Genomic DNA, 20719 nt, shown 5'->3' on the forward strand with positions numbered 1-20719 from the left:
GAAGCAGGCTCCCTGCTGAGCAGAGAGCCCGATGTGGGACTCGATCCCAGGACCCTGAGATCATGACCTGAGCGGAAGGCAGCGGCTTAACCCACTGAGCCACCCAGGCGCCCCGCAACTCTTGATTTTTGCAGGGGTTGTGATCTCAGGGTCATGGGATTGAACACCATGCTGGGCTTTGAGCTCAGTGTGGAGCCTGCTTGTCCCTCTCCTTCTGCTCCTTCCCCATCCCCACTCTCTCTCTCTCAAATAAATAAATGAATAAAATCTTTAAAAAAGGAAACTGTTGAAACGACAACTAAAGATTTAGAATATATCATAAACTTAGTTGATAAATCGGTGGCAGGGTTTGAGTGGATTCACTCCAATTTTGAAAGAAGTTCTGGGGGGGGGGGTGAAATGTTATCAAACAGCATTGCACATTACAGACAAATTGTTTGTGGAAGCAAGAGTCCATCATTGTGGGAAACTTCATGTCTTACTTTAAGAAATTGCCACAGCCACCCCAGCCTTCAGCAACCACCACCCTGGTCAGTCAGCAGCCATCAACATCAAGGCAAGACCCTCTCCTCTAGCAAAAAGATTGGCTCATTGAAATTTCACACGATGTTTAGCATTTTTAAGCAATAAAGTATTTTTTCATTTTATAATTTTAAAAAAGGTTTTATTTATCTATCTGACAGAAAGAAAGAGAGAGCAAGCACTAGCAGGGGGAGCAACAGGCAGAGAGAGATGTGACTCCCCACTGAGCAAGGACCACCCCCCCCAACATGGGTCTTGATCCCAGGATGTTGCGATCATGAGCTGAGCCAAAGGCAGATGTTTAACCAACTGAACCACCTAGGCACCATAGTACTTTTTCATTAAGGTATGTATATTGTTTTTCTTTTTCAAAGATTTTATTTATTCACCTGACAGAGAGAGAGATCACAAGTAGGCAGAGAGGCAGGCAGAGAGAGAGAGGAGGAAGCAGGTTCCCCGCTGAGCAGAGAGCGCAATGCAGGGCTCGATCCCAGGACCCTGGGATCACAACCTGAGCCGAAGGCAGAGGCTTTAACCCACTGAGTCACCCAGGCGCCCCTGTATATTGTTTTTCAAAATGCTGCTGCACACTTAATAGACTACAGTATAGTGTAAACATAACTTTTATATGCACCGGGAAACCAAAAATTTCATTTGACTTGCTTTATTGTGTTATTTGTTTTATTCAGTGGAATCAACCTGCAATATCTCCAAGATATGCCCATATTTGCGCAAATGAGTTGACAGCTTTTGTCTACACCAAAACTTGGTCATGGATGTGTCTAGTAGCTTTATTCATAATTGCCAAACTGGGAAGCAACCCAGATATACTTCAGTACATGCATGGATAAATAAACTATGGTTCACCCAGATAATGTAATATTACTCAGCACTGAAAAGAAATGAGCTATCAAGACATGAAAAGACATGGAGGAATCTTATATGCATAGTACTAAATGAAGAAGATCTTAAAAGGCTGTATACTGTATGATTCCAATTACGTGACATTCTGGAAAAGGCAAAACTGTGGCAATCAGTGGTTGCCAGGGGTTAGGGTGGAGCAAAGGAGGAACAGGCAAAGCACAGAGGATTTTTAGGACAGTAAAACAATTGTGTATGATATGATAATGGTGGATACACATTATACATTTGCCAAAACCCATAGAATGTAGGACATCTATGGACACTGAGTGTAGACTATGGACCCTGAGTGATAATGGTGTGTCGATGTAGGCTCACTGATTATAACACATGTATCACTCTGTAGGGGGTGATTGTTTGGGGGGGTGGGTGCTGTGCTTGTGTGAGGATAGTGCGTATATGGGAACTACACCATCTGCTCAATTTTGTTATGAACCTAAAACTGCTCTAAAAAATAAAGTCTATTTTTTAAGGATTTTAAAGGTTGGGGTGCCTGGGTGGCTCAGTGGGTTAAGCCTCTGCCTTCAGCTCAGGTCATGATCTCAGGGTCCTGGGATCGAGCCTCGCATCAGGCCCTCTGCTCAGCAGGGAGCTGCTTCCCACCTCCCTGCCTGCCTCTCTGCCTACTTGTGATCTCTCTCTCTGTCAAATAAATAAATAATTTTAAAAAGTAAAGTTCAATTGGCCATAGATTAAAATTGGACAGATTAAAATTAAAATTTTTAAATATCAGTTGGTCATGTTTCTGGATTCTCAGCCCTATTCCATTGATTCATATATCTGTCCTTTTCTCTGTAATACACTGTGTTGAATACTGTAGCTTTATAGTCAGTTTAGAAATCAAGAAGTGCAAGTACTCCAGCTTTGTTCTCTTTTTTCAAGGTTATTTTATTATTATTATTTTTTAGATTTTATTTATTTATTTGACAGAAAGAGAGAGAGCACAAGCAGGAGGAGTGGGGGCCAGAGGGAGAGAGAGAAGCAGGCTTGCCGCTGAGCAGGGAGCTCAATGCAGAGCTATATCCCAAGACCCCGGGGTCATGACCTTAGCAGAAGGCAGACACCTATCCACCTGAGCCACCCAGGTGCCCCAGATTCCTTTTTTTTTTTTTTTTAAGTAATCTCTCCACCCAACGTGGGGTTCCAATTCAGAACTCTGAGATCAAGAGTCACATGCTCCACAAACTGAGCTAGCAAGGCACCCCTTCAACTTTATTCTTTTTCAGAATTGTTTTTCTATTCTGGGTCCCTTGCATCTCCATATGAATTTTAGGATCAGCTTGATAATTTCTGCAAACAGGTAGTTGGGTTTTCGATAGGCATTACACTGCATCAGCAGACAGGTTTGAGGAGTGCTGTCATCTTAACAATATTGTATTCCAGTCTATGAACATGAGATGTCTTTCCACTTATTTAGGTCTTCTTTAATTTGTGTGCAAGTCTTGTATTTCTTAAGTTAAATTTATTCTAAGCATCCTTTTCCCCAGCTTTAATGAGATATAATTGATGTATTATTCTAAATATCTTTATAAATATATTTATTTTTGATACTCTAAGCAGACTCTAAAATATATTTATTTTCTTAATTTCATTCTGGAGAGTTCATTGCTAATATATAGGAATACAATTGATTTTGGAATTTCCCCCCAGCTTTATTGAGACAAAATTAACAAAACTATAAGATATTTAAAGCATACATCACAATGCTTTGATTACTTAAACACTGTGAAAGGATTCTTCCCATCTAGTTCATTAACACATTCATTGCATCACACATGTGTGTGAGAACATTTAAGGTCCACTCTCAGAAAATTTCAATTATGTAATACAGTGCTGTCAAATATAGTCACCATATTACACATTAGATTCTCTGATTTATATATATTACTCTTGTATTCTGCACTTTTCCTGGACTTATTATTTATTTCATAATGATTCATAATGATTCCTTAGGATTTTCTATACATAAGATCATTTCATCTGGGACTAGAGATAGTTTTACTTCTTTTCCAGTTCAGATTCCTTTTATTGCACATGCTTGCGTAATTGCTATGGCTACTACCTCCAGTAAAATGTTGAGTACAAGTGGTGAGAGGAGACATCCTTATGTTGTTATCACAAGGGAAAGCTTTCAGTTTTTTACCATTGAGCATATAAGCCAAAGTTTGGTTGGTTGGTTGGTTGGTTTTTTAAGCCATAGGTTTTTCAGAGCAGGCTGTGGATGTTCCCTTTTATTCCTCATTTGGTGAGTGCTTTTTTTCTGTGTATGTTAAGATGATCATGTGGTTTAGTTCTTTGTTTTATTAGCATGGCATTACATTGCTTGATTTTCCTATGTTAAACCTTGCATTCCTGGGATAAATTCCACTTGGCCCTTTTTATATGTTGATGGATTCAATTTGCTAGTATTTTGTTGAGAAAGTAGTCTGTAGTTTTTCTTTCTTGTGATGCCTTTGGCTTTGTAGAATAAGTTAGGTATTCCCTCCCCCTCTCTCCCTCCTCCTCCTCTTCCTTTTTTTTTTCTCTTTTTGGTGCTTTAGCGTCACTGCATCTTCATCAGGTTGCTCTTTGTAACTGCCTTGCTCAGCGGGGTCCCAGAACTTGGCCTTGTCACATCCCCAAAGGTTACAGTTCACGTGTCAACTATGTTTGCCCTCAAATATGTACTTATATACGTGGAGAGCCTTCTCTGGATGGTTAAAAAGTCAGTTCTCTGAAACACTGTGTGCCAGTTTTCAGGTGGTTGTTGATGAAGCCTGGGGGAGAGATTTTGTTACAAACCTGCCCCAATCTCCTGGGTTGAAATGCACTTTTCTAGGGTGTCTGGATGGCTCAGTGGGTTAAGCCTCTGCCTTCAGCTCAGGTCATGATCTCAGGTCCTGGATAGAGCCCCACAGTCAGATTCTTTGCACAGCAGGGAGCCTGCTTCCCCATCTCTCTCTGCCTCCCTTTCTGCCTACTTGTCTGTCGAATAAATAAATAAATAAAATTTTAAAAAGAAATGCATATTTTTTAGACTTTTGTGGAGGCATTTCTGCTCAGTTATGTTTAGACCAAGGGGAGCAAGGTAAGGGAGATGTCATCCCTATAGGAAGTGGGAGCCCATCTGAGGTTCCTCAAGACGACGTCAACAGAATATCAGAAGGGATCAAGGGGGTTGGCCAAGGCAGAGTGTTCCAAGTGGCGCCATCTTGCTGGGAGTCCCCCACCCTGTCACCAGCTCATTGATCCAGAGTGGCTGCAGGTACCCCTAAAATCCATTTTGGTTTTGCTTTACTTGCATGGACTACCATGATTTTGCTGACAAGTTAACACCATGTCACACCAAATTTTTCATTTTCAAAAAGCGAAAAAAGCAGGACAAAGACCCCTCAGCCCCAGGAATAAGAAAGCCTGAGGGGAACTTGCAACTCCATGATGGGACATGGGGACCACCTGTGGTGTGGGAAGTGGCATGGAGTAGTGCTCAGCATATGACCGCTCACTGATACCCACAAGTGGGAAGCTGCTGTTGGGGTCCCCCAGGGTTCTCCAAGCCTGACAGGTGCTTCGAGGCCAGGAGGGGTTGTCACTGGCATCTGCAGGGCCCGGGGAGTGCCCTGAACTGGAAGGCTATAGATTGTTACCTTTTAGGACAAGGCTCAGAGCATCCGGCATGAGTTCTTCCAACACAGAGAACACTCCCCAAAATTTTGCACTCCCTCGCCAATGTATGAGAGTGGCTTACTGCCATCCCATTGTATAGGACGGGTCAGGGATTGCCTGGGGTTACTCAGCCAGACCCATACCTCATCTTACCAGAGGTTTGCCTGACCTCCCCCCCCCAAACGCCCCAGTGTTGGGGGAAGGGAACTTGAATAGTGACCAGCTGAACTGAGTACCTATGCAGAGGTGAAGACTCAAGGAGGGTTACTGCAGCAGTGGCAAAGGGAAGGGTTCCAGATCCCTCCAGACTGGGTCCATATGCCTGCCTCCCAGGGCCACCCCAGGGGTGATCTGAATTAGCCACTTACCTGGTGGCCTGGGCTTCCCCATCTGTGAACCAGACACAGTAACAGGACTTCCGTAGATCTGGTGACTTAGGGTCTCCATCACGTGAGGTATGGGTAAGGTGGGCTATGTGGGTGCTTAAGCGAACGGCGAGGTGGGTGGGGCCTCGTGCTGGATCTGGCGCAGGAGGGGTGGGGGCGGGCTCTGCGAGCAGACGGCGTCAGCCAGGCAAGGCAGGCACAGCGTGCAGAGCAGCGGCAGCAGTGACAGCAGGTGAGTCTCAGTGACTTCTGCAGGGACGTGCTCGAGCCTGAGAGGAGGCAAAGGCTCGGATTCCCGGGTGGAACTGGCTCCGCAGGCGGTGGCGGTGGCAGCGGGCGGCGGTGGCCTCTTGGGGCGGGGGCAGGGAATGGAGCTTTGGCTTCGGGGTGTTCGGCCAAGAGCGCCCCGCCTCCTGGCCGCTCCGTACGCAGATAACCAAGTCCCTCTTGGTGGCCCGTTGGGGCGGGGGTAGGGAATGGAGCTTTGGCTTCGGGGTGCTCGGCCAAGAGCGCCCCGCCTCCTGGCCGCTGGGTATGCAGATAATCAAGTCCCTCGGGGTGGTGGTGGTGGTGGTGGGGTGTGTGTGCGCGTGTGTGTACGCGCGCGCGCGCGCGCGCGCGCGCGCGGTGGTGAGTGCCACTGTCTGAGCCCAGGAGGCCACCTCCTGTTCCGGGTCCTGGTGGCCCTGCCCAGCTCCTGGGAAGCCTGGGGTTTCCTCCCTGCTCTCTGATACCAGACCAAGGAGCCTTTCCCAACTGCACTTCCTAGAGCTACACCCTTTTCACCCTCAGAATCCCCCCACCCCACTAAAGCACCCAGGTCCAGCAGCACAAGGTTCCCTCACCTGCCCAGAAGCCAACAGGATCTCCATTCTTCCCTGTGTGACCTTCTGTCCACTCCTGACTGATCCCAGCCCCCAGGCAAACTAGCTATGCAGGCTCTCGGGTCCCCAGGGGGATGAACAGAGCAGGCTGAAGTCTGGTTTGTACCTGGTTAGGCAACCTGTCATTCCCCTCTGGCCCTGGTAGGTGCAGGCAGCCGGCCTGGTGCTCCTCTCAGCTGCCCATCATGGTCAGGGGGCTGCCCAGCGCTGCCAGCCTGGCGCGCTTCTGCCAGAAACTGAACCGGCTGAAGCCGCTGGAGGAGTCAACCATGGAGACATCCCTGCGGCGCTGTCTGTCCACGCTGGACCTGACCCTGCTGGGCGTGGGTGGCATGGTGGGCTCGGGCCTCTATGTGCTCACAGGCACTGTGGCAAAGGAGATGGCCGGCCCTGCGGTGCTCTTGTCCTTTGCGGTGGCCGCTGTGGCTTCCCTGCTGTCTGCGCTGTGCTATGCGGAGTTTGGGGCCCGGTTGCCCCGCACAGGCTCTGCCTACCTGTTCACCTACGTGTCCATGGGTGAGCTGTGGGCCTTCCTCATCGGCTGGAATGTGCTCCTGGAGTACCTCATTGGTGGTGCAGCCGTGGCCCGTGCCTGGAGTGGCTACTTGGACTCTATGTTCAACCACCGCATCCACAACTTCACCCAGGCCCACATTGGAACCTGGCAGGTGCCCCTGCTAGCCCACTACCCAGACTTCCTGGCTGCTGGCATCATCCTTTTGGCCTCTACTTTCATCTCCTGTGGAGCCCGAGTTTCCTCCTGGCTCAACCATGCCTTCTCTGTGGTCAGCCTGGTCCTCATCATCTTTATCATCATCCTGGGTTTCATCCTGGCCCGCCCGCACAACTGGAGTGCCGAGGAGGGGGGCTTCGCGCCTTTTGGCTTCTCCGGCATCATGGCCGGCACCGCCACCTGCTTCTACGCCTTCGTGGGCTTTGATGTCATTGCCGCCTCCAGCGAGGAGGCCAGGAACCCGAAGCAAGCCGTGCCGATAGCCATCTCCATCTCGCTCAGCCTGGTCGCCAGCGCCTACATCCTCGTCTCCACTGTGCTCACCCTCATGGTGCCATGGCACAGCCTGAACCCTGACTCCGCCCTAGCGGATGCCTTCTACCGGCGGGGCTATAGCTGGGCTGGCTACATCGTGGCAGCTGGCTCCATCTGCGGTAAGGGGCCTTTCCAGCACAGTGGGAGTGAACGGGGCAGTGGGGCCCCCACCCTAAGCATCCTGGGGAGTACTTCTCCATCGGAGTCTGTTACCAGTTGCATAATAGGTCCAAGAAGGTGCTAACCATTAGACTCTCCAGGCTTGTTGGAAGGGCCTTCCTCACTGTTCCTTCTCCCAATGATACCTAAAATAGCACTTCTGAGCCTGTGCTTCTAGGTCCTTTGCTGGGAAAAGGGCTCAAGGCTCATCAAATTCTCTGATGGGCCTGTCGTATAAACTAGGGTGTCCCATTCCTGGTGGAGGGGGTTGGAGGGATGCAGAGGGTAATAATCCAACACCCCACATACACTCAGGCTCACTTTGAGATCCCAGACAAACTCATGCCCATGTTCCCAAGGGGTTATGCCTGTCCTGGCTCCCAGCGGGGGCCCTGGTGGGCCTGTCCACTATGCTGACCAGTTCACCCACTCTCTGCCACAGCCATGAACACTGTCCTGCTCAGCAGCCTCTTCTCCCTGCCACGCATCGTCTATGCCATGGCTGTCGACGGGCTCTTCTTCCAGGTGTTTGCCCGAGTGCACCCCCGGACGCAGGTGCCCTTGGCAGGCATCATTGTATTTGGGGGCCTCATGAGTTTACTGGCGCTGCTGCTGGACCTCGAGGCATTGGTCCAGTTCCTGTCCATTGGCACGCTGCTGGCCTACTCTTTCGTGGCCACCAGCATTCTGATGCTACGCTTCCAGAAGGCCCCTCCAGCCAGTTCCCCAGGCCCAGCCAGCCCTGGCTCCAGGGTCAAAGAGTACCACTCTTTCTCAGACCACATACAGCTGGTGGGCACTGAGCAGGCCTCAGCCCCTGAGCCCGGGCAGCTGCGGCCAGCCCTGAGGCCCTACCTGGGCTTCCTAGACAGGTTCAGCCGTGGAGCTGCTGTGGCTTGGGCACTCGGCATCCTGGTGGCCTCAGCCATCACCCTGGCCTGTGTCCTGGTCTTCGGGGACTCAGCCCTGCACCTCCCATACTGGGGCTACATCCTGCTGCTCCTGCTCAGCTCTGTCGCATTTCTGCTCAGCCTCCTCGTCCTGGGGGCCCACCAGCAACAGCGTCTCCAAGACACCTTCCAGGTACCTCCCCCAGCCAACGGCCACTGGCTCTCAGCCCAGCTAGCTCTTTTTGCCCCTTCCTCCCCTCTGCTATGCCAGGATGAACCAGGGTTCACAGGGGTTGGGGCGGCCATCCACCCATCCCTCTCTCTTTCTGCATGACAAGGGGGGCTCTTATTTCCCAGATGTCCAGAGATGGAGAAAGGCTCTGTGGACTCCTGAGAAATCAGGCCCTGAGCCAGCAGACCTTCCCTACAGCCCAGCCCAGCCCAGCCCCACTCTTGCCTCCTCAGATCCCCATGGTGCCCTTGACTCCAGCCCTGAGCATCCTCCTCAACGTTAGCCTCATGCTGAAGCTAAGCTACTTGACTTGGCTGCGCTTCTCCATCTGGCTGCTGATCGGTGAGTGGGGGGCCAGGATGGGGGCTGCGGGCGAGCTGCCGGGAGAAGGCAAGTGAGGAGGACAAGCAGGGCTGGGACCTGCCCCTCAGTCTCCCACAACTCCTGCAGGACTCACCGTGTATTTTGGCTATGGCATCTGGCACAGCAAAGAGAACCAGCGGGAGCCACCAGAGCTGATTGCCACACGCTACGTGGTGTTCCCCAGCACCAGCCTAGAGGAGGTGGTACAGCCAGTGCAGCCCTCCAGCCAGGTGCCCGCCCAGGAGCCCAGCCCCACGGAGCAGCCCACCAGTCCATGAATCAAGCGAGAGGCCTGTCCTTGCTTGCTCTGCCCCTCCACCATGTCCTCAGGATCCCAGAGGGGCAGGGAGTCCCTCATCTCAGACCCAGCTCGGGTTTGCAGGCCTGTCCATGCTGAGGGGGTCCTCGAGACCTTGGGACCTTATCCCAAGTGCCTAGTTTGGGGTTTGGGGGAGTGGGCCATGGCCAGTGCTGGTGGCGTGAATATTTTGTCGAGCGCCTTCCTGTTCATGAGCAAGTCTAGCTATCTGAGCAGGTGGGGTGGATGAGGGTGGCGGGGGGTTGTGGGAGGGGTGGCCCGAAGCCCCAGATAGCCACAATAATAACCTACTGGCCAGCCACATGCCCTGCTGCTGTGTCCACTGTTTCTTTTCTTTTCTTTTTTTAAGATTTTATTTATTTATTTGACAGAGATCACAAGAGAGGCAGGCAGAGAGAGAGGAAGGGAAGCAGGCTCCCTGCTGAGCAGAGAGCCCCATGCGGGGCTCGATCCCAGGAGCCTGAGATCATGACCTAAGCTGAAGGCAGAGGCTTTAACCCACTGAGCCACTCAGGTGCCCTGTGTCCACTGTTTCATTCCTTGTGGCGCTGAGTGCTTTCCTGCCCCCCCCGCCCAAGAACCAGGTTTTTGTTTCCAATTCATAGCAAAGATGCCGAGGTTTGGCAAGAGGGAGGTACCAGCTCTGGGACTACCCTGAATCAGACACACCACCTGGCCTGGGTCCTAGGGGAGGGCTAGTGCCCTCAGCCCAGCTCAGAGGGGAGCTCTATATACCCCTACACACACCAAGAGAGGAAAGGTCCATGAAAAGGGCAAATTCAGGCTCCCCCCACCCCAGGCTCTTCCCATATGTCCCTTGGTTGGGGGAGGCAGATTAGAGAGCAAAGTCTGGGCCCCAGAAAGGTTGTTGAGGAAGGGCAGGGGCGTTCCAGGGTCCTCCTGGGTTCCCAAGGCTCCCAGAAAGCATAGCATGTCCCCGAGGCCTGCCCAGGGCTCCTCTGAGGTGTGTACCTACGTGGCCTGCACAGCTACCTTGGTGGTGTGCACCCACAGGCAGACGGAGGCAACAGCTGCTTCCAGCCTCAGGCCCCGGCCACAGCTGTCTGTCATAGCTGGCACTCCTCCCTCTCTCCCCTGTCCCTCAAGGGCTTTGCGATAAAGGCTCAGGATGGTACACCATGTATGGGATACATGCCTCCAGGGACCTCCAAGCCCAGCTGGTGGCTGTGAGGCCCCAGTCCTTGGGGGGTCCCCAGGCCCACCATGCCCCTTCCCCCAGTGATCTCCCTAAAGCCAAACTAGGTCTATCAGAGTTGCTTCCAAGTCCCCGATCCTGCCTTGAAGGACAACACAGGAAGCTGCTGGCTTTAGCAGGCTTTACTCCTTGACTTTTTCTGCAGCTATGACGGCTTTCTTTTGGCCCCTGAGGACAACCAGGTACATGGGACCCCACTCCAATAACCAGGCCTCAGAACCATGTTTTTCCCCCTTGGCTCTCCTGAACCTGCCTCCCCATGGATACTGCTCTCTGGATTGAGAAGCAGCAGAGACCCCGAGGCTTTGCTGAGGCTCCAGAAGCCAAATGATTCCAGATGCTAGCCCAGCCTGAGCCCGAGCCCCAGCCCTCCCCAGCTGGTCTTCGTTGTTCTGCCACCAAGCAACCAGCACACCTGGAGCCCCTCGTACTCCCAAATTCCTGCCTCTGCCCTGGGAACACAGGGAGTTTGGCTCCTGCAGCCCTCCCTTCCTGACTGTGGGACAGGGGACTCTGGGACAGGGGACATTCTCCAGCAGGAGAGACTCAGACCCCAGAAAGATACCAAGGCAGACTGCTGGGGGCTTTTGTGTCCTTTGTTAGGGACATTCCTTCTAGCCACTGGGTTCTGCCTGGGGTTATGATCAAGGTCTCCTGCATGCAGTTGCCTCAGGCTGGGACAAGCAGATGCCCGGATAGGTTCTTAGATATGACCTTGGGCAGCAATAAATTCCAGAGTACAGCTTTCCTACCCCCATGGCTCCAGGGTGTGGGTTCTAGGAGTTGGACTGGGGGGTGGGTGGGTAATAAGGAAGCTTATAGAAGATTCCAAAGGACCCAATGACCACCATCTCAGATCCTCTACCCTCTCCTCCCTATCCCAAACCCCAAAGCCCAAGGGCTACCACCAGAGATGGGCTGATGCTCACAAACTGGGGAGGTGTGAGACCAAAGGGTGTCTTGCCCTTGCCTGGAGTTCTCAAGGGGTTGGATTATTTGCTGACCCACTCTTTATTCTATGGTCAAGGCCCAGAGTTGGGTAGGAATCTGTCCCAGGAGACCAAACACCAGAGCAGTGGAGATAACTCCTCTTGCCAGGCTTCCTTCTACCTTGCTTCAGAGCTGGGTTACACAGATCCCAGTGCAGGGTAGCTGAGATGGGGGAACTCTACCTACAATAAGGGTGGGTTGCTGGCAGAGGGAGGAGGGCTGGAGTCGGCCACAGCCAGTGGGAGGGCCAGTGCTGACAGCTGGTAAGCAGGGAACTGGGAACACTGACAGAGACTGGGAGAGAATTCTCTAGACCTAGACAGAGCAGGATACCCACTGGCCCACTGCCCTGCCACGTGGGTGCCCCAGGGCCTCCCCTTCCCTGCAGCACCTGTTCTGCTGCGAGTCTATATACAAAACTGGCTTCTGTGCCCCCTGACCCAGGCAGCTCCCTGCTGAAGCTGGAGTCAGGGAATGGTCAGTCTGTCTGGGAGTGGAAGGGTGGAATTCTCCCCAACCCCCACCCTGCTCCTGCTGGGACTATATCCATCAGGTCCCCAACATGGGGCCCCTACCCTGCAAAGAGCAGCAAACAGCCACAGAAATGGGCCAGGGGGATGGGGAGCCTGGGCATGCCCACTCTGGTATTGGTGTCTGGTTCCCAGACTGGGTCCCCTCTAAGACAGCTGGGCAGCCACGTGCGGAGGTGTAGAAGCTGGCTCTGTCTGCTCAGGGCTGCGTCTGACCTTCGGGGCCTTTGCCTGCAGATGAGAACATTAGAATAGGGCTCTGGTCAATACTGTGCAAAGCAATATAGAGCCCCGGCTCCGGACAGGCTCACAGCTCACCTCCTCATACTTGGTACTCCAGTAGAAATGGGCTTCTCCATCCACGTACAGCAGCAGCAGGTCACAGAAGAAGGTGATCTGGGAGAGGCAGGCCAGACCTGTGTCTTGGCCCTCAGCCTGCCCTTTGGCTGCCTCCCCAGCCCTCACCCCAGAAACAACATCATGCACAGTGGAGGTTGGGGTGCTCGGTGTGCACCCGGCAGGCCTGGGCTCACAGTCACTGTAGCCAGAGGGAGCCCACATTGGCCAGACTCACCACGCCCAGCCAAGCTGCTCCAGTGCCCAGAGTGATTGTCGTGGGGATGAGCCCGAACTTCCCTGCCTGAGACAGACTTGGACTGAGACTCTGGGGCTATGACTATCTCCCCCACCCCCCCACACCCCATTGCCTTCACCCAACACCTCCCACCTGCCCGGTGACGAGGATGTCAAAGCGGATCCCATAGAGCTTGAGCAGACTCCGGGCCTCCCCACCTGAGGCCTTCCACCAGTGGGTGGCTGTCCTGCGGGCAGGAAAGAAAGTCAGTGGTTTGCTCTGCTGCCGCTCCTGGGCTGGCCGGGCCCTCCCGGGCCTCCTTCTTACTCATCCATTGACTCTATAAAGGGGCTGTCTCAGCCCTGTGTCATGGCTGGGAGCACAGGGGAAAGACAAATTGGGACCTACCCGCCTCTTGGAAGCTCCTTGCCTGCTGAGGGGGCAGAGGGGACCAAAGGGTCCCTACACAGGCACTGGTAGTGGGGGTGAGGGCAGGTAGGGAGGCAAGCCCTGGGCTGTGTGAGTCTAAAGCGTGGAAGGGGTGTCAAGGAGCATCATCTCCAGGCCCAGTGGCTATTGGGTGCAGATCTGTGACAATGACCAGGTGACAGGAAGTGGCAGGAGGATTCTGGCGGGATGGGGGAGGTCTGTTTAGGAGACTCAAAGACATAACAATAAATGCAACGCAAGGTTCCTGAGTCCACCCGGGATTGGAAAAATAAAGATAAAGGACCGTTACTGGCACAGTTAGGAAAATTTAAATATTAGATTTATTCTGCCAATGTTAAATTTCTTGAGTGTGACAATGGGACAGCAGTCACATAGGGAAGGTCCTCATTCTCAGGACAGTGTCGAGAGGAAGAGTGTCAGATGTCTGCCACTCACTTTCAAATAGTTCCCTTTGAAATCTATCTAAATATATCCAGCTCACTCTAGAGAGGGAGACAGAAAGCAAATGTGGCAAGATGTTAAAAAATAAAACCCAACACCCCCCCCAAAAAAAAAACCTCTAGAGGACCCAGATGAAGGGTGGATAGGTATGGGTGTTCACAGTACTAGTCTTTCTACTTTTCTATAGATTTTTGAGAACTTTTAGATAAGACCTAAGGCAAAAGTAAAAAAGAAACCCCCCTGTGTGCTGAGGAGGGAGATGCTAGATAGAGGTGGGATGGCGTGGGGGAGGGGCTGGGGGTGAAGAGTCACAGAGGGGGGGACTAGATCAGGAGAAAGGCTGGACCAGAGCCTGTGCTCTGGGGACCTGGGGCTGAGAACTCCCCTCCTGCCCCTGGGGCCCTCCTTGAACACACAGCAGGGTGCCCGGAGGGGTGGGCCGCTGTGTGATGGGTCCTGGCTGCCACAGTGGGACAGATGAGGGGGTACCTGGCCTAGGAGCAGGAGGGCAGTGGGGGCTGCACCTGAAGTTGTAGCTCCTCTCCTGAAGCTGGAAGGAGTAGTGGGGCCGGCAGTCAGAACCCCCAGCATCCAGGTCACAATTCCAGTGGATTCGGACACCCACGGCACCTCCCTGCACAGGGCACATCACTGCTTCACCAGCACAGAGGCTCCGGACCCTCTCCCCGAGCCCTTCTGGAGCCCTGCCCCTTATGGACCCACCAGCAATGCCAGGTCCTCAAAGACCCCTCCAGCCGCAGCCACGAGGTCCCCAATGCGGAACACAGGGCAGTAGGGGCTGTAGCGTGAGTCATAGCGGCAACGCTTGAAGTAAGTGTCATCCCAGGTGACCAAGGCATTGGACCTGGGAAGGGGAATGGGGGGAGATTCAGGTTAGGTAGGACACTAGCAGGCTCTGGAGCCAGCAAGATCCACCCACGCTTACTTGGAGAAGTTGAACTTGCTGAAGGTGACTGTGTTCTTGATGAATAGGGTAAAGTTCTCAGCCTGGACCAGTAGGGGCTTCCTGTGGGTGGAGGGGAAGTTCATGCAGGGCAGACTCTGCAGTTCTGGGGCCCTGCCCTGGAGGTGGGGGGGTGGGAACAGGACACTTACACAGGCACAGTGCTGCTCTCCACGGGGCACCAGCCCTGGATCTCACAGGTCCTGTGGGTCCCGTTGAATTCCACACATTGGCCCGTTTTTATGCCTTGAAAACACAAGACAAACTCCAGGCCCTCAAATTTCCACGGGGTCAGGGGACCGGGGTTGGGGTATGGGCAGGGGCAGGGGGCCATTGACAGAAAAGAGAGATGCAGAGACACCACCAGGCCTGCCCTCAAGAGCCACCCAGGGTCCCAGCCCAGCCCCTGGAGCCCCCACCCAGGGGAGGCACTGGAAGACAGGGCCCACGTTACCATGGCTGTGAATCCCCGTCTCCCCTTCAGGACAGTCCTCATCAGCCAAACAATTAGCCAGTGGGACGGAGGGGTGCTGAGATGGGGAAAGCAGAGTTGCCAAGGGCCCGGGGTGTGTCTCCCCTCTGTGACCCAGACTTGCAGGCTGTGGGGACACAGCCCTCTCCACCTTAGCTCCATAGAGATGCCTGAGTTGGGGGGGGGCACATAGGAAAGCTGGGGGGGATACAAATAAAAAGAGCAGCCCCCCACCCAGCCAGGTGGAGATGCAGGTGCTATATTCCAAGGCGGAGCAAGTCTCCTTCCTTCCTCATGGTTCTCTCCTAGCCAGAGACCCAGACCCTCTGTCCAACTCAGATGACAGAACAAGGAAGGTGAAGGGACTCCGGGAAGGGCAAGTTCATGCCAGGGTGGAGGCACTGGGTGTGGGGAACAAAGGGCAGGACCCTGGTTGGCAGGGTCTGGGTAGGGAAGTAGGTAGGACCACACACACTTGCTGAACGACCACAGACTAGTCCCTTCCCTGCTTGTTCTTCTGTAAAGCAGGGACATTAGTGCCTGCACACTCACCATATTTTAGGGATCAGTCAGAAGGGGGATGTGGCAAGCTTTCTGGGGGCCCTAGAGCCCTGGAGAGGAAGGCACACTCTCACAGACACAATTCCACGCCAGGCCAGCAATAAACACCACCTTTGGGGTCACAGGGCTCAGGTAGCCAGAGGAACGTGGTGCCGGCAAGAAAGGCTCAGGGACTCCAAGCCAAATGAGACAGTGGGACCATGGGGAGTTGGGACTGTGATAAGCGGGCAGAGAACAGAGTAGGGCTCCCTGTGTCCTGAGTCCAGCCCTCTTCTCCACTCCAGCTAGACCACCAGCTCCTCCAGTTAGACCCCATGATGACCACCACAGGGCCTGGGCTCTGCCTCATCTGCCTCCCTTCATTCAGCAGAGACCATCTCTGCCTCCTCCATGCTGCTATGATCAAGTTCAGCTCCTCAGCAGAGTTCACAGGGCCCCTGAGATGTTGGGCTACCCCTTTGCCCCCTTAATCCAGATCTAGGCTCCAACCCCACTCCACAGCAGGGGACCCCAGAGGTGCCTCCTCTCATACAGCTCCCTCTGCTCAGACTTGCTCAAGAGCCCACTTGAATCTCCAGTCCTGCAGGAAATGCTTCCTGAGGCCCTGGGCTGGCAGACACACCTTCCTGGGTCTCCAGCCACAACCTCTGCCTGCATCACAGGAACTGCCTCCTTGGCTGGGCTCCCTGTGTAGGAACTGCTCCATGTACAAGGGGTGGAGTTTTGCATCCCCAGCATTGGGCCTGCCCTCCCCCCACCATGGCCACACACACAACCCTCCCTGAGGCTCGGCAGGTGTCTGCTAGAGGCTCTACTCTCCAAGGAGAGCAGTGCATGTGGGAGGGACCGGATGACCAGGACCCCCAAGAGGAGCTGGCAGGAACGCTGGACCATCTCAGGAAGCCGTGTTGTCAAATCTGATGAGTTTCTTCCCAGCCCCATAAGTTTCATGGGAAGCTGCAAAGCTGGGACACAAAGCAAAGAGGAATCACACGGATTCCAGAGGGCACAGAAGGATGGCTTCAGCAAAATTTCAGGACAGCCTACACACTGAATATTAATTAGATGTCTTCTGAACATTTAGAAAAGGAAGGATATCCTGGGCATTTGCACATCCTTTGTGCACACACTTTACCTCCTTTGCGGACAGGGCCCACCTGGGACGTGTGATGCCCCCAGCATCTGTGGCACCATCAACAACCAGGACACAGGGAACAGGTGACCCCACAGTCACTCTCCAGCCCCATAAGTAATTAAATGTTAATTGTGATTTTTTAAAAGGGTCACCGTGGAGTTGGGTTTCCAGGGCTATGTCCTGGGTGCCAACCACTCGAAAAAAATCCATAGCTAGAAACCAGACACTAAAAAAATGGGTAAGAAGGTAAATTTTGTGTTCCATGCATTTTATCCCAATAAAAAAATTTTGGGGAAAAAAACCCACTGCTGGAGAGAAGAGCAAGTGTGCTCTGTGACAGGCACTGGAACTGTGGGACATCCTTAGGCAAGGAGAGAAGGTGAGATTTCAGGTGGAAAACCTGTGATTTCGGATGAGAAACAGACAAGAATAGGGAGTGAGAGACTCTGGTGTGACCAGAACTGTAGTGAAAAATAGCTAGAGGCTATAAGTGACCCTGACCTCAGCATCACCAGGAGTGTGCTGTGTTTGCCCACAGAAATGGAAGCTGACTTGGGACACATTAATAGAGACTGTGTATGGAAAAGAGGAGGTAATCGGGTGATTAGCAGCAGTCGATGAAGCAGCAGGCTCTTGATTTTGGCTCAATTCATGATCTCAGGGTCCTAGAACTGAGCCCCAAGTGGGACTCCTTGCTCAGTCCGGAGTCTGCTTCAGGATTCTTTCTCTCCCTCTGCATCAGCGTGCCCCAACCCCAACTCACACATTTCCATGCTCTCTCTCTAAACGTAAATAAACAAATCTTACCCCACCCTGCAAAAAAAAAAAAAAGGAAAGAGAAGGTGATCTTCTTCTTCTAAGCTTGCCTCTTGCTATTAGAGCGCACCTGAGCCTTGTACCCAGTTCTGGGTGTTATACTGACAAGTTGGTGAGTGCCCAGTGGTGGGACCAGGTTGGGAAAGGCCTGGACATCTCACAGAATGCTATGGTGGAAGGCTCCAGAAGACAGCTCAGTGGTCCAGAGACTGGACAGCCTTGAGCATCCTTGAGCATGTGAGTCTACCTTGCTAAGACCCTGTCTTCTCATCTTAAATGGGACTGCAGTGATTCCTACCAGGCAGGGTATTTGTGAAGATTAAGTGGAATGATTCAGAAAAAGGTGTTAGCTCAGTGCCTGAGAGATGGTAGCATGTACTGAACCCTCAGTTATGTGGGAAGAAGGAGGGACATGGCTGGTGACCCAGGGCTGGCAGAGGAACTAGGGAACTGCTGGGAAGCTCCTGGGCAGCCTTACCTCTGGGCATCTGTCCTGAACTTGTTCTGGCGTCACAAGAAAATTGGTCACCAAGAAGAACACGTTCTCTCCCTAGAAAGCAAGCGTCAGGGTTGGCCCCTGCTTCCCTCCCCCAAAAGGAGAGACCAGAATTGGCACCTCAGCTTGGGGAAAAGTGTCCTGGCCCGAACACATCATCAACTCTGCCCCAGGAAAGTGTTTCCAGGGAGGCCAGTTGAAGCAGTGATAAGAGGCTGGGGGGGGGGGGGTGTTCTGGCCATTTTGAGAGCCCAGCGCTGCCACTTTGAGACGAGTGTATTTTTCATGTTCATACTCATTCTCTCACCCAGAATTGTCCAAGATCTTTCTGCTTCTAGGCACTGAAGATCCAGAGCTGAGCTGGGCAAGGGACCTGCCCACGTTAGGGGTAGGTTGCCCCCTTCAATTGCACACGTGGTCAAGGACCAGGGGAGCAGGTGATGAGCTCCACCTGGGCAAAGGGTGGCTAACGACAGGTGGCTGACACCCAAGTGCTATGTGTGTGTGCTATGTGTGACCCAGGAAGGAAAGCAGGTAGTGGGTATGACAGTGGTCATGATCTGGACTTAGTGGCCACCACCATGGAAAGAGTGGAAACAAGGGCTGGCAGGCTCTGACTGATATCGTAGGAAAGCTCAGGCTGGCTACTGGGTGGCGTGCACTGGGGGACCCACTAGAAGATCATGGCCTCATCCAGGTATGACCCAGGCAGCAGTGAACACCGCTAGGAGAAAGAATGCACAGAAGGGAAACACAGGTCCAGCTCTGGGCCTCACTGGATGAAAAGAAGCCACACCAGCAAAGGGAGATGATTGCTCTTTGGACATGGTGGGTGTTCACCCAGGAGACAGCTGCACTCATGGGAGGTGGTCCCTGGGGCTACAATTTTGGCATTGGTAGGATAAAGGTAGAAACCGAGGCTCTGGACAATCTGGGTCGGAGAAGGAACTGGAAATGCTACGTGAAAGGGACAGGAGGGGCACCTGACAGGAGTGCCCCAGGTCGGGGAGGGGAGCATTCAGGAAGCTCCAGACCCTGAGCCCCTGCCCACTAGGGGCTTCTCCTGCCCCACCCTCAAGCTCCAGCCTTGAGTTCCTAAATATTCCAGTCTTCCAGGGGCAGCCTTTGTAAAGGCAAGTTTCTCCGGCCTGGCTTCCTGGTCTATTTCCTGGTCCACCCGGAAACCTCTTACACACCCTGGAAAGCCCCACCCAGGTACCACTCCTCTGTAAGGCCCTTCCACAGCCTGGCCGTATGAGGTGCCGGCACCCCGCTCAAGCATCACACGTTCCTCATGCACACACTCACTGCAAGGGTGGTGTCAGAAGTGTCACTGCCTGGCAGCAGGACCAAGGCACCTACCTGTGGTGGCTTCACAAAGTCCGCCACGTCCCACAGCCGGTTACCCAGCTCCTTGATCTGGGTCACTGAAACCCCTTTGAGTTTGGTGATGATGGAAATCTGCGGGTCCAGATCTCGCTCCTGGTATCCTTTTTTGGCGAGGAGAGCCCACCTTAGGAAGAAGTGACAGGCAGTGTGGCCCTTCCCTGTTACAGGGGGAGCAGTGGCCACATGGGCCACACCCTTTCGGCCTTTCTCTTCACATACCCTCGGGGCCTCCAGTCCAGCACTTAGGGCCCCTGCCTCCCCTCCAGCCTCATTCCCACCCAAACACCCTGCACAGGCAAGAAGCTCCAACCATGATTGGAGAGCCAGTGCCTTTCGCGGGTGTCCCCTATCAGGCCCTCATGGGCTTAGAGATGCCCACTACCCGCTCCTTCACCAACCAACTCCCTCCCCCTGTCCTGGCTAGGCCCAACTCCTCCTTAAAGACTTCCTTGACCCAGCTAAAATTGGTGTCCCTATAGGGACCTTAGTGCTACAACTCTCCCAAGCATCAAGGACTATCTCCTGCCCCACCAGGGGCCTCCTGGGTATAGATGGAGACCCAGAGATCAATATGGGCCTGGAAACAAGGCCCAGGAAAGGAAGCAGGTGGGCACACAGGAGGACACAAGCACACAGCTTGCCCTTGTATCCCCTGGTCTCTAGACAGAAAAAGATCCTCCGGTCCTAACCTGCTCCCCTCTGCTACCACCAGCTCAGCCCCCGAAGAGTCAAACGGTCAACCCTCGGCCCAGCAGGCCCAGTCATTATCCCCCCAGTCAAGAGTGGCCCAGGAGCCTTTCTCTTACCCCACCACGTAGGCCATGACCCCAAGCTGCAGCAGCCTCTGCAGGGCGCCCACCCGCCAATTCCTGGTTATCACATACTTCTCCGTTTTGTAATCCAGAAGCCCCCAGCCCGCCATGGCCCCTGGGAAGCCCATGCTTCCAGCTCCTGCTGGCTGCTGGAGCACATGAGTCAGCACAACAGCTGCAGCCACTGCTGAAGGAGGTACAGGCAGCAGCCTACCCGGACCAGGCCAGCAAGCTATTAAAGGGACACTTCCACTGGGGACAAGATCCAGCCTCCACCCCCCAGCCCTGGGTTCAGTCCCAAGCCCTAGCTGCCCAGGACCTCCCACTCCCTCCCTTTGAGGGGGCCCAGAGCCCCACAGAAAGGAGAAGCCCCGCCCAGCAACCCTACCCTCTGGCCTCACTTCTTTGGGGGAGGGGAGGAGGAGATAACAAGTGTCAAATGTACTGTGAGAGGGCAGCACGGGGGCTGCAGGAACCCAGAGGACGACTCAAGGAAAGCTTCAG

General features: G+C 53.6%; 3 protein-coding genes across 3 annotated transcripts in view; 1 reads left to right on the plus strand and 2 right to left on the minus strand.

The window, feature by feature from the left end:
* Positions 1 to 6346, minus strand: part of LOC132022972 (tubulin alpha chain-like) — a 51011-nt gene extending 44665 nt beyond the window's left edge. Inside the window, exons 1-3 of the mRNA XM_059408052.1 lie at positions 6320 to 6346; positions 5582 to 5823; positions 5457 to 5478 (exon numbers count right to left, since the gene is read on the minus strand). Coding sequence (XP_059264035.1) covers positions 5457 to 5478; positions 5582 to 5823; positions 6320 to 6346 — 291 coding nt within the window. The remainder of the gene's footprint in view (positions 1 to 5456; positions 5479 to 5581; positions 5824 to 6319) is intronic.
* SLC7A4 (solute carrier family 7 member 4) lies at positions 5512 to 9582 on the plus strand. Its single transcript, XM_059409997.1, has 5 exons — positions 5512 to 5706; positions 6504 to 7525; positions 8008 to 8648; positions 8921 to 9029; positions 9138 to 9582. The coding sequence occupies exons 2-5, from the start codon at positions 6544 to 6546 to the stop codon at positions 9326 to 9328; spliced, it is 1923 nt and encodes a 640-aa protein (XP_059265980.1). The 5' UTR covers positions 5512 to 5706; positions 6504 to 6543; the 3' UTR covers positions 9329 to 9582.
* Positions 9583 to 9759: 177 nt separating this feature from the next.
* Positions 9760 to 20483, minus strand: P2RX6 (purinergic receptor P2X 6). Its single transcript, XM_059409999.1, has 12 exons — positions 20210 to 20483; positions 19377 to 19527; positions 17997 to 18068; positions 14989 to 15064; positions 14687 to 14780; positions 14517 to 14597; positions 14294 to 14435; positions 14095 to 14204; positions 12833 to 12926; positions 12680 to 12745; positions 12424 to 12501; positions 9760 to 12336 (listed from the first exon to the last, which is right to left on the minus strand). The coding sequence occupies exons 1-12, from the start codon at positions 20341 to 20343 to the stop codon at positions 12253 to 12255; spliced, it is 1182 nt and encodes a 393-aa protein (XP_059265982.1). The 5' UTR covers positions 20344 to 20483; the 3' UTR covers positions 9760 to 12252.
* Between the last annotated feature and the right edge of the window lie 236 nt (positions 20484 to 20719).

This window comes from Mustela nigripes, chromosome 8, assembly GCF_022355385.1.
Source record: "Mustela nigripes isolate SB6536 chromosome 8, MUSNIG.SB6536, whole genome shotgun sequence".
NCBI lineage: Eukaryota > Metazoa > Chordata > Mammalia > Carnivora > Mustelidae > Mustela > Mustela nigripes.